Consider the following 13816-nt stretch of genomic DNA (forward strand, 5'->3'; position numbering starts at 1 on the left):
GTATCGTCACATGTGCAAACATTATCAATGCTGACATATACAACACCTAGCGCACGATCACGGATGTTAAATAAACTACAACAACCGGAGAGCGCCCCAACCGAAGGCGTTCAGATCGTGCACACAACCGACGCCAACGACCTCTGATCGCCCATGGATCCTCCCCCCTCTCCACACCGAGCGGCGTTAAGGTACGTCCCACGAATCCAGTACGTGATCACTTTGGATCGCGAGAAGCAGCGCTACCCGTGATAACATGCGCCGCTAGATTCCTAGCCCACGGCACCAGTCGTGATTACTTTGGATCGCCGGATACCTAGGTAAGCCGCCGCATCAAATAACGGAGTTGTCGTGCACACAACCGACGGCAACCGTCGCTAGGTTAACCCTAGAAAGAAGAAACCCACTTTAGCCCGCGTGATCACTGTGTATATCACGACGAGCAGCACTACCAGAACAAGATCTGCGATGGTCTGGACCACCAGAAAGCTAGGTTGCCCGCCCCGCTAGGTTAACCACTACGACGAAAACAACGGCAGTTCGTTTGATGCTGCCGCGAGCGAGACAAACGTGGGGAAACGGGATGCGGTACCTGCGAGCGCTGGAGGTTGACGACGGTGCCGCGCGCGCTCTCGGACGAGATCGCCGGCGATAAGATCGCTGCCGCCGATATTCCTAGAGAACCTCACCAGAATGATGGAGGAGCTGCGTGAATGATGGATCTGCGTGATTGATTGAGCTGCGTGATTGATGGATCGGCCGTCGGCACGTCTTACCTGGTCGTGGGGTCGTGTCATCCTTTTTTTTCGGGATGTCACCGTATACATACGTATGGGTCATACGGGTTATACAGGGTTTGGATATGGGCTACGGGGCTTGGATATGGGCAGCGGCGGGCCGGAGAAAAAATAGATGGCGGGGGTCAAGAATACCCCTGGAAAATTGAGTTAGGGGGTACACCGGAGCAAGCCTCGATGTACCTATTGTCTGCAAAACCAGAGATTCTAATGGCCGGCACAAGGCGGAATCTGTTCACGGCCGCCTACCACAAACTCAAGGAAATTCTCAAGTGCGGCCTACAACCACCGGTGGAGCAACGAGTGCGGGGGCAACCCATGGCCATGGGACTGGGAAGGTTCTTGTACCGCTGCATGAATTCAAAAGAAGAAAAAGAGCAACAGATGCTGGAGGAAAAATCAGTTGCAGAGAGAATATTCACCAAGATGGAGACGTCACCAGCCGAAGAAGGTCTCGTACATGACGCCTGGATTCTTGCTAAAGGGCTCTTGGGGTTAGAGGATGAGAAGAAAATGTGGGAGGTGATCGAAGCCGTGTGGGTGGAGATGCTCTGCTACTCTGCCAGCAGATGCCGGGGGCGCCTACACGCTAAGAGCTTGGGCACTGGCGGGGAGCTGCTCACCTTCGTTTGGCTCCTGTGGTCGCACATGGGGATGGAAACCTTGGCGGAGAGGATGCAGATGCCGGAGGTGGAGATTCCAGGCGCAGGAGGAAATGCTGGCCCTGCCTTCAGACAAGACGGTAGCGGTGTTTGATGCAGTTGCTTATGTATGAAGCGAGGCCACCCTGTTTGTTGCTGCCTATTATTTGATCGTCTATAAAGTTGAGTATCAGGTTTGCGTGTATGCTGTTGTCCGCCTATCCACTTCTCCTGTAGTACGGTTCTACAACTGAATAAGACCTGCCATATATTTTGCTTCCTGTAACATTATATGCAATGTATGCAAAATTTCATGTTTTGATCGCCAATGTTTGCGACATCTTTTAAGGTATAACTGGCCAGGTCGCAAAGCAGACATCAAACACGCTCGCAATCACCATTGGATCTTCACACATTCGATTTTTGATGATGCTCCATAATCCCAGATGGCCCGTGTCGTTCCGTGCTTGCAGGTTTGTTCACTACAATTGCTTTTTTAGATGTTTCGGCGTGAAGATCGTTTTCAGTCACCTCGAAGGTTTCAAATATAAAACAAAAACATCTCATTTACCATCTTTCATAGACTAGCAGCAGTAGGATTAGGATATCGCCCCCCTCTGAAAATAGAAATAGCAGGATAAATGTCCAAATGTTACTCTCTGGTAACATGTTGATAGCTTATCCAGATGCTCACGGCTTTTCAATTTCCAAATCCCCGCAGCACTGCCGCGATACTCAACTTTCTGTACATTTTACAGCGGATCGTGAATGCACAAGAAAAATATGATGTATGGCAACTGCTGAACTTTCTGTACATTTTACAGCGGAGATCTGTGATTTCTATGGCGTCGCTTCACCTGCTATCTCCCGAGCTCGCGAAGCTCCCGCGCCAGCTCCTCCACCTCCCGCCACGAGCTGCCGCCTTCGCGCACCGCCGCCGCGGCCTCCTCGGCCAGCTCCCTGGCCCGCGCGGCCACGTCGCCCCACTCCCGCCCCTTCCCCACGACGGTCGACTCGAGCACGTTCACCAGCTCGTCGGCGCTCGGCGGCGTGGCGACGCCGCCCCAGCAGAACGGCACGGCGGCGCGCAGCTCCTCCACGAGCAGCCGCGCGTTCACGAACTGGTCGGACGTCATCGGCCACGCCAGGATGGTCACCCCGGCCGCCGCGGACTCCAGCACCGAGTTCCACCCGCAGTGCGTCACGAACCAGCCCACCGCCCGGTGCCGCAGCGCGGCCACCTGCGGCGCCCACCCGCGGATCACCGTGCCCCTGCCGCCCGCCGCCGCGCGCTCCTCGAACCCGTCCGGGAGCGTCGCAGGGCCGACCGCCCACACGAACGCCGCGCCTGTCTTCTCCAGGGCGGCGGCCAGCGCCGCCGCGTGAGCTGGCTGCAGCACCGCCATGCTCCCGAAGCTGATGTACACGACGGATCTGTCCTCGAACTTGTCGAGCCAGGCGCACAGGTCGGCCGCGGCCACCGCCGTCTCCCCGCCGCGGTTGCCCGCGGCGTCGGCCTCCGGCGCCAGCGGCCCCACCGCGCGCACGCGCCGGAAGCCCAGGTCCGCCGGAGGCGCCTCCAGGTACCGCCCCTCGAGCCGCCGGAACGTGTTCGACACGAACGCCGAGCAATCCAGGTTCCAGAGGAAGTTCCTCCTGACCCCCTCCGTAACCTCGTCGCCCTCCTTGTACGTCCGGTAGAGCAGGCTGAGCTGCCGCCACGGGTACACCGGGGCGCCCGGGAGATCCGGGAAGGCGATCGGGCACTCGTCGTCGCTCTCGTCCTCGCGGCTGGGCAGCCGGCGCAGGAGCGAGTGGAGCACGGCGGTGGCGTAAGCAGCAGAGGACGAGAACGCGACGCGAGGGAGGCCGAGCTCGGCGGCGAGCGGCTGCGTCCACCCGCAGAAGAAGTCGGAGAGTATGGCGACGACGCGGTCCGGGGTGCCCGCGCGGGCGCGCACCCAGGAGCCGAGCGGGCCACGGAGCCCCGCGAAGGCGACGATGAGCGCGCCGAAGAGCACGGGCGGGCACCCCTTGGCGCTCTCGACGCCGGCGGGGAAGGCCGGGTGGGAGGGGAACGGGAGAGTGAGCGCGCGGACGGCGCCGCCCGGATGCGCGGCGAGGAGGGGCGCGAGGAGCGGCGCGGTGCCGGGCGTGGCGACGACGGTGAGGCGGAGCCCGCGGGCCGCGAGGAGGCCGACGAGGTCGAGGAGCGGGATCGTGTGGCCCTGCGCCGGGTACGGGACGACCAGGACGTGGGGCGCCGGAGCGGTGGAGCTATCGCTGGTGGCGCCGGTGGCCATTGCTATGGTGGCAGTGGTGGTGTCGCGGTGAATTGTGACCTGGGGTGGGGTGGGGTGCGACGTCTGCGGTGTTTGGTCGCCCGTCTCCCTCTCTATCAAAAAAAAAAAAAGTCTAGGTCCAAGCTCAGCCGAAATATTGTACTTAATCCTTTTTTTTCACGTTTGATCGAGATATCGATAGATTCGTTCTTGACTTTGTACTCCAACGGCTCCATGGAGACATGGTTGGCCCCCTCCGGGTGGGCTCTTGCCCAGGTTGGCTCTCATGTCTTAAAACTTCTCAAAAAAAGAAAATGCTTGCTTTTTTGTCCCCGACAAACTATATTTCTGTAAATTCCAAAAAAAAAATGCAGAAACAACGACTGACATTGGGCACTTTATTAATTGGTTAGCATAATAAATTAATAAATAATATGCCAAAGTGATGCAATAATGATATAAATTTAGCATGACTATAGAAAAAAGTATAGACACATTTTAGACATATCATCAAGCGACATATGACACCGAAGGTGCTGCAGGCGACCTGCTGCAAGGGGTGTCAAAGATGTTGTAGGGGGCTGTTGCATGGTGCAGCCGATGTTAAAGCGATGGACACCACCATCTCTCGCTATTGCATGCTGGCCGTGGGTCGCGACGAGAGGCTGCCGAATGTTGCAAGACAAGTGTGTTGTTGAGGTGGTGGCCATGATGATGCTCTGACGGTGGACGTGGAACGACGAATGTTGTTGCGATGAGGTGACTGCTTCCTGCAAGTGGAGAACGAGAGACCGAAGCAGTGGCGGAGCCAGGAGGACGAGCAGGGGCCAGCCCCCCCCCCCCAACGATCGAGCGAACATCACGTATCAGCGGTTAATTTGCGATAGGATTTGCATGCACAACGTTGTCAGCCCACCCTATCTTACGTGAATACTGGAAGAAAAGAAAAAAGGCCCACATACAAAGCCCACAAATTAATCGTTTTCTATCATGCCAAGACAGATTGCATCATGGGCCTCCACTAAATCTCCTGGTGGTGGGCATTATCTCTGTGATTAGCCTAAAAAATCTCTGTGATTAGCGTGTGCGTGCATATAGCGCTGAGCCCTACTGTCCTATGCCTTCACAGCCTGCTTCTGGTCTTTTTTTTTTCTTTTTTTTTGCGAAAGAGCCTGCTTCTGGTCTTTGATCTAAAGATGTGATTCATACGGCGACACGGGTCGCTTCACCCACCAATTCTTCATGCTACGGCCAACGAACTAGCAGAGGCACCCACAATAGTTCGAAAGCTTGGTCGAGCATCCGTAAACAATTATGGTTGTGGCATATGCCCGCCAATGATGACTAGCCGATCTACTTGGACCTAGCAGCAAACGGGCAAAGGGGGTCAGGAGGGGCGGATTTGGTTCTCTAGGTATGTATTCTAGCAACCTTGATCAATTTTTGCTAACTAAACGATAAAATTTCCTATACAACAAGCGATGATTTCTCATTCAAACTTATATAAATGCAAGTTAAAAGCCAACCATGTGACAATACATGATTATTCTTCTTCGTATATCTTAAATTTCCATATGACAATGTTTATTAGCATGTCGTTTCATGTCGTATTTTATAGTAGTTTGATTATCAACTTCGTCTTTTTGGTGCGTATGTGGAATTATTGACCAATATTAGCTATCACTACACACGCTCCAGCTGCCAAAAAGAAAACTTATGTGTCCAAGCTAAGTTTCATGCCAATGACACTTGAGTATAAACTATTGGGTAGTATGCGAGCCATAATATTTGCTGGCTTCGTCGCCGTTTGGCCCCCCTATGCCTAAATCCTAGCTCCACCCCTGGACCGAAGGCTGCTGCTATGTGATGTTATGAGTGGAGCGACGAGACGGCGGTGGCCATTGTGAGCCAGACGACGAGTGCAGCGAGAAGGGTGTGTTGGGGAACGCAGTAATTTCAAAAAAATTCCTACGCACACGCAAGATCATGGTGATGCATAGCAACGAGAGTGAAGAGTGTCGTATACGTACCCTCGTAGACCGTAAGCGGAAGCGTTATGACAACGCGGTTGATTTAGTCGTACGTCTTCACGATCCGACCGATCCAAGTACCGAACACACGGCACCTCCGAGTTCAGCACACGTTCAGCTCGGTGACGTCCCACGAACTCACGATCCAGCAGAGCTTCGAGGGAGAGTTCCGTCAGCACGACGGCGTGATGACGGTGATGATGATGCTACCGACGCAGGGCTTCGCCTAAGCACCGCTACGATATGACCGAGGTGGATTATTGATGACCCACAAGTATAGGGGATCTATCGTAGTCCTTTCGATAAGTAAGAGTGTCGAACCCAACGAGAAGCAGAAGGAAATGATAAGCGGTTTTCAGCAAGGTATTCTCTGCAAGCACTAAAATTGTCGGTAACAGATAGTTTTGTGATAAGGTAATTTGTAACGGGTAACAAGTAACAAGTGTAAATAAAGTGCAGCAAGATGGTCCAATCCTTTTTATAGCAAAGGACAAGCCTGGACAAACTCTTATATAGAGTAAAGCGCTCCCGAGGACACATGGGAATTATCGTCAAGCTAGTTTTCATCACGTTCATATGATTCGCGTTCGGTACTTTGATAATTTGATATGTGGGTGGACCGGTGCTTGGGTGCTGTCCTTACTTGGACGGGCATCCCACTTATGATTAACTCCTATTGCAAGCATCCGCAACTACAAAAGAAGTATTAAGGTAAACCTAACCATAGCATGAGACATATGGATCCAAATCAGCCCCTTACGAAGCAACGCATAAACTAGGGTTTAAGCTTCTGTCACTCTAGCAACCCATCATCTACTTATTACTTCCCAATGCCTTCCTCTAGGCCCAAACAATGGTGAAGTGTCATATAGTCGACGTTCACATAACACCACTAGAGGAGAGACAACATACATCTCATCAAAATATCGAACGAATACCAAATTCACATGACTACTAATAGCAAGACTTCTCCCATGTCCTCAGGAACAAGCGTAACTACTCACAAAGCATATTCATGTTCATAATCAGAGGGGTATTAATATGCATAATGGATCTGAACATATGATCTTCCACCAAGTAAACCAACTAGCATCAACTACAAGGAGTAATCAACACTACTAGCGACCTACAGGTACCAATCCCAGACTTAGAGACAAGAATTGGATACAAGAGGTGAACTAGGGTTTGAGAGGAGATGGTGCTGGTGAAGATGTTGATGGAGATTGGCCCCCTCCCGATGAGAGGAGCGTTGGTGATGACGATGGCGATGATTTCCCCCTCCCGGAGGGAAGTTTCCCCGGCAGAACAGCTCCGCCGGAGCCCTAGATTGGTTCCGCCAAGGTTCCGCCTCGTGGCGGCGGAGTCTCGTCCCGAAAGCTTGCTTGTGATTTTTTCTCGGATGAAAGACTTCATATAGCAGAAGATGGACACCGGAGGGCCACCAGGGGGCCCACGAGGCAGGGGGCGCGCCCAGGGGGGTAGGGAGCGCCTCCCACCCTCGTGGCCAGGGTGTGGCCCCCCTCTGGTATTTTCTTCGTCCAGTATTTTTTATTATTTCCAAAAATAACTTCCGTGGAGTTTCAGGACTTTTGGAGTTATGCAGAATAGGTCTTTAATATTTGCTCCTTTTCCAGCCCAGAATTCCAGCTGTCGTCATTCTCCCTCTTCATTTAAACCTTATAAAATAAGAGAGAATAGGCATAAGTATTGTGACATAATGTGTAATAATAGCCCATAATGCAATAAATATCAATATAAAAGCATGATGCAAAATGGACGTATCAATTCCCCCAAGCTTAGACCTCGCTTGTCCTCAAGCGGAAGCCGATAACGATAAATATGTCCACATGTTTAGAGATAGAGGTGTCGATAAAATAAAATACGGACATGAGGACATCATGATCATTCTTATAACAACAACATATATGGATATTGCCATATTATTTCTTATGCTAAAGTAACAATCTATCCACAATGTCAAGTATGAATCAGAAACTTCATTGAGAACTAACAAACGATAATCTCAGTCATTGAGGCAATTGCAATTTATCATAACATCAGAAAGAGTCAATATAAGAGCTTTTCAGCAAGTCCACATACTCAACTATCATTTAGTCTTTCACAATTGCTAACACTCACGCAATACTTGTGGTTACGGAGTTTTAATCGGACACAGAGAAAGATAGGGGCTTATAGTTTCGCCTCCCAACCTTTTACCTCAAGGGTAATGTCAACAATAATAGCTCATGCTAACTTACATCCAATTATATATATATATATATATATATATATATATATATATATATATATATATATATATATATATATCTGGATCTTTCCAACACACTGTGCTTGCCAAAGGATAAAATATAAAAAGGAAAGGTGAAGATCACCATGACTCTTGCATAAGGTAGAAGATAAAAGTAAAAGATAGGCCCTTTGCAGAGGGAAGCAGAGGTTGTCATGCACTTTCAGGGTTGGATGCACAAAATCTTAATGCGAAAGAACGTCACTTTATATTGCCACTTGTGATATGGACCTTTATTATGCAGTCTGTCGCTTTTATTTCTTCCACATCACAAGATCGTATAAAGCTTATTTTCTCCCACTAATAAATCATACATATTTAAAGAGCAATTTTTATTGCTTGCACCGATGACAACTTACTTGAAGAATCTTACTCAATCCATAGGTAGACATGGTGGACTCTCATGGCAAAACTGGTTTTAAGGGTATTTGGAAGCACAAGTAGTATTTCTACTTGGTGCAAAGAATTGACTAGCATGAGGGAGAAAGGCAAGCTCAACATGTTGGATGATCCATGACAATATACTTTATTTCAGATATAAGAAAACATGACCCATTACGTTGTCTTTCTTGTCCAACATTGATAACCCACAAGTATAGGGGATCGCAACAGTTTTTGAGGGTAGAGTATTCAACCCAAATTTATTGATTCGACACAAGGGGAGCCAAAGAATATTCTCAAGTATTAGCAGTTGAGTTGTCAATTCAACCACACCTGGATAACTTAGTATCTGCAGCAAAGTATTTAGTAGCAAAGTAGTATGGAAGTAACGGTGACGATAGCAAAAGTAATATTTTTGGGTTTTGTGGTGATTGTAACAGTAGCAACGGAAAAGTAAATAAGCGGAGAACAATATGTGAAAAGCTCGTAGGCATTGGATCGGTGATGGAGAATTATGCCGGATGCGGTTCATCATGTAACAATCATAACATAGGGTGACACAGAACTAGCTCCAATTCATCAATGTAATGTAGGCATGTATTCCGAATATAGCCATACGTGCTTATGGAAAAGAACTTGCATGACATCTTTTGTCCTACCCTCCCGTGGCAGCGGGGTCCTAGCGGAAACTAAGGTATATTAAGGCCTCCTTTTAATAGAGTACCGGACCAAATCATTAACACATAGTGAATACATGAACTCCTCAAACTATGGTCATCATCGGGAGTGGTCCCGATTATTGTCACTTCGGGGTTGCCGGATCATAACACATAGTAGGTGACTATAGACTTGCAAGATAGGATCAAGAACTCACATATATTCATGAAACATAATAGGTTCAGATCTGAAATCATGGCACTCGGGCCCTAGTGACAAGCATTAAGCATAGCAAAGTCATAGCAACATCAATCTCAGAACAGAGTGGATACTAGGGATCAAACCCTAACAAAACTAACTCGATTACATGATAAATCTCATCCAACCCATCACCGTCCAGCAAGCCTACGATGGAATTACTCACGCATGGCGGTGAGCATCATGAAATTGGTGATGGAGGATGGTTGATGATGACGATGGCGACGGATTCCCCTCTCCGGAGCCCCGAACGGACTCCAGATCAGCCCTCCCGAGAGAGTTTAGGGCTTGGCGGCGGCTCCGTATCGTAAAACGTGATGAATCTTTCTCTCTGATTTTTTTCTCCCCGAACACGAATATATGGAGTTGGAGTTGAGGTCGGTGGAGCTCTAGGGGGCCCACGAGGCAGGGGGCGCGCCCAGGGGGCAGGCGCACCCCCACCCTCATGGCAAGGGTGTGGGCCCCCTGGCCTTGATTCTTTCGCCAATATTTTTTATTATTTCCAAAAAAATCTCCGTGGAGTTTCAGGTCATTCCGAGAACTTTTGTTTCTGCACATAAATAACACCATGGCAATTCTGCTGAAAACATTGTCAGTCCGGGTTAGTTCCATTCAAATCATGCAAGTTAGAGTCCAAAACAAGGGCAAAAATGTTTGGAAAAGTAGATACGACGGAGACGTATCAACTCCCCCAAGCTTAAACCTTTGCTTGTCCTCAAGCAATTCAGTTGATGAACTGAAAGTGATAAAGAAAAACTTTTACAAACTCTGTTTGCTCTTGTTGTTGTAAATATGTAAAGTCAGCATTCAAGTTTTCAGCAAAAAATATGACTAACTATATTCACAATAACACTTAGGTCTCATATTTACTCATATCAATGGCATAATCAACTACTCCCTCCGTTCCTAAATATAAGTCTTTGAAGAGATTTCACTATGGACCACATACGGAACAAAATGAGTGAATCTACACTTAAAATGCATCTATATACATCCGTATGTAGTCCATGGTGCAATCTCTACAAAGACTTATATTTAGAAACGGAGGTGTTGGAAGTATGCCCTAGAGGCAATAATAAATTGGTTATTATTATATTTCCTTGTTCATGATAATCGTTTATTATCCATGCTAGAATTGTATTGATAGGAAACTCAGATACATGTGTGGATACATAGACAACACCATGTCCCTAGTAAGCCTCTAGTTGACTAGCTCGTTGATCAATAGATGGTTACGGTTTCCTGACCATGGACATTGGATGTCGTTGATAACGGGATCACATCATTAGGAGAATGATGTGATGGACAAGACCCAATCCTAAGCCTAGCACAAGATCGTGTAGTTCGTTTGCTAAGAGCTTTTCTAATGTCAAGTATCATTTCCTTAGACCATGAGATTGTGCAACTCCCGGATACCGTAGGAATGCTTTGGGTGTACCAAACATCACAACGTAACTGGGTGGCTATAAAGGTGCACTACAGGTATCTTCGAAAGTGTCTGTTGAGTTGGCACGAATCGAGACTGGGATTTGTCACTCCGTGTAAACGGAGAGGTATCTCTGGGCCCACTCGGTAGGACATCATCATAATGTGCACAATGTGACCAAGGAGTTGATCACGGGATGATGTGTTACGGAACGAGTAAAGAGACTTGCCGGTAATGAGATTGAACAAGGTATCGGGATACCGACGATCGAATCTCGGGCAAGTAACATACCGATAGACAAAGGGAATTGTATACGGGATTGATTGAATCCTCGACATCGTGGTTCATCCGATGAGATCATCGAGGAGTATGTGGGAGCCAACATGGGTATCCAGATCCCGCTGTTGGTTATTGACCGGAGAGTCGTCTCGGTCATGTCTGCGTGTCTCCCGAACCCGTAGGGTCTACACACTTAAGGTTCGGTGACGCTAGGGTTGTAGAGATATTAGTATGCGGTAACCCTAAAGTTGTTCGGAGTCCCGGATGAGATCCCGGACGTCACGAGGAGTTCCGGAATGGTCCGGAGGTAAAGATTTATATATGGAAAGTCTTATTTTGGTCGCCGGAAAAGTTTCGCGCATTATCGGTATTGTACTGGGAGTGCCGAAAGGGGTCCGGGGGTCCACCAAGGGGGTCCACCAGCCCCGGGGGGCCACATGGGCTGTAGGGGTGTGCGCCTTGGCCTATATGGGCCAAGGGCACCAGCCCCAAGAGGCCCATGCGCCAAGAGATAAGGGAAAGAGAGAGTCCTAAAGGGGGAAGGCACCTCCGAGGTGCCTTGGGGAGGATGGACTCCTCCCTGGCCGCACCCTTCCTTGGAGGAAGGGCCAAGGCTGTGCCCCCTCTCTCCCTTGGCCCTATATATAGTGGGGGGGGGAGGGCAGCAATACCTAAGCCCTGGCGCCTCCCTCTCCCTCCCGTGACACATCTCCCTCCTCCCGCAGCGCTTGGCGAAGCCCTGTTGGAATCCCGCTACTTCCACCACCACACCGTCGTGCTGCTGGATCTCCATCAACCTCTCCCCCCCCCCTTGCTGGATCAAGAAGGAGGAGACGTCCCCGCTCCGTACGTGTGTTGAACGCGGAGGTGCCGTCCGTTCGGCGCTAGGATCATCGGTGATTTGGATCACGACGAGTACGACTCCATCAACCCCGTTCTCTTGAACGCTTCCGCTCGCGATCTACAAGGGTATGTAGATGCACTCCTTCCCTCTCGTTGCTAGTAAACTCCATAGATTGATCTTGGTGATGCGTAGAAAATTTTGAATTTCTACTACGTTCCCCAACAGTGGCATCATGAGCTAGGTCTATGCGTAGTTTCTATGCACGAGTAGAACACAAAGTAGTTGTGGGCGTCGATTTTGTCAATTTACTTGCCGTTAATAGTCTTATCTTGATTCGGCGGCATCGTGGGATGAAGCGGCCCGGACCGACCTTACACGTACTCTTACGTGAGACAGGTTCCACCGACTGACATGCACTAGTTGCATAAGGTGGCTAGCGGGTGTCTGTCTCTCCCACTTTAGTCGGATCGGATTCGATGAAAAGGGTCCTTATGAAGGGTAAATAGAAATTGGCATATCACGTTGTGGCTTTTGCGTAGGTAAGAAACGTTCTTGCTAGAATCCCATAGCAGCCACGTAAAACATGCAACAACAATTAGAGGACGTCTAACTTGTTTTTGCAGGGTATGCTATGTGATGTGATATGGCCAAAAGGATGTGATGAATGATATATGTGATGTATGAGATTGATCATGTTCTTGTAATAGGAATCACGACTTGCATGTCGATGAGTATGACAACCGGCAGGAGCCATAGGAGTTGTCTTAATTTATTGTATGACCTGTGTGTCAATGAAAACGCCATGTAATTACTTTACTTTATTGCTAACCGTTAGCCATAGTAGTAGAAGTAATAGTTGGCGAGACAACTTCATGAAGACACGATGATGGAGATCATGGTGTCATGCCGGTGACAAAGGTGATCATGCCGCGCCTCGAAGATGGAGATCAAAAGGCGCAAGATGATATTGGCCATATCATGTCACTTTATGATTTGCATGTGATGTTTATCATGTTTACATCTTATTTGCTTAGAACGACGGTAGCATAAATAAGATGATCCCTCACTAAAATTTCAAGAGACGTGTTCCCCCTAACTGTGCACCGTTGCGAAGGTTCGTTGTTTCGAAGCACCACGTGACGATCGGGTGTGATAGATTCTAACGTTCGCATACAACGGGTGTTGACGAGCCTAGCATGTACAGACATGGCCTCGGAACACATGCGAAACACTTAGGTTGACTTGACGAGCCTAGCATGTACAGACATGGCCTCGGAACACAAGAGATCGAAAGGTCGAACATGAGTCGTATAGTAGATACGATCAACATGGAGATGTTCACCGATGATGACTAGTCCGTCTCACGTGATGATCGGACACGGCCTAGTTTGACTCGGATCATGTATCACTTAGATGACTAGAGGGATGTCTATCTGAGTGGGAGTTCATTAAATAATCAGATGAACTTCATTATCATGAACATAGTCAAAAGGTCTTTGCAAATTATGTCATAGCTTACGCTTTAGCTCTACTGTTTAAGATATGTTCCTAGAGAAAATTTAGTTGAAAGTTGGTAGTAGCAATTATGCGGGCTGGGTCCGTAAACTGAGGATTGTCCTCATTGCTGCACAGAAGGCTTATGTCCTTAATGCACCGCTCGGTGTGCTGAACCTCAGCGTCGTTTGTAGATGTTGCGAAACATCTGACATACACGTTTTGATGACTACGTGATAGTTCAGTGCGTAATGCTAACGGTTTAGAATTGTGGCACCAAAGACGGTTTTGAAATGTCGCAGAACATATGAGATGTTCCAAAGACTGAAATTGGGATTTCAGACTAGTGCCCACGTCAAGAGGTATGAGACCTCTGACAAGTTTCTTAAGCCTGCAAACTAAGGGAGAAAAGCTCAATC

General features: G+C 48.7%; 1 protein-coding gene across 1 annotated transcript; it reads right to left on the bottom strand.

Moving 5' to 3' along the window:
• Positions 1-2079: 2079 nt before the first annotated feature.
• On the bottom strand, positions 2080-3850 carry LOC109758934 (UDP-glycosyltransferase 89B2). The gene has a single exon (XM_020317794.4). It carries the CDS (start codon positions 3739-3741, stop codon positions 2299-2301), a length of 1443 nt encoding a protein of 480 aa, XP_020173383.1. The 5' UTR covers positions 3742-3850; the 3' UTR covers positions 2080-2298.
• Between the last annotated feature and the right edge of the window lie 9966 nt (positions 3851-13816).

This window comes from Aegilops tauschii, chromosome 7 (genome assembly GCF_002575655.3).
Source record: "Aegilops tauschii subsp. strangulata cultivar AL8/78 chromosome 7, Aet v6.0, whole genome shotgun sequence".
Lineage (NCBI taxonomy): Eukaryota > Viridiplantae > Streptophyta > Magnoliopsida > Poales > Poaceae > Aegilops > Aegilops tauschii.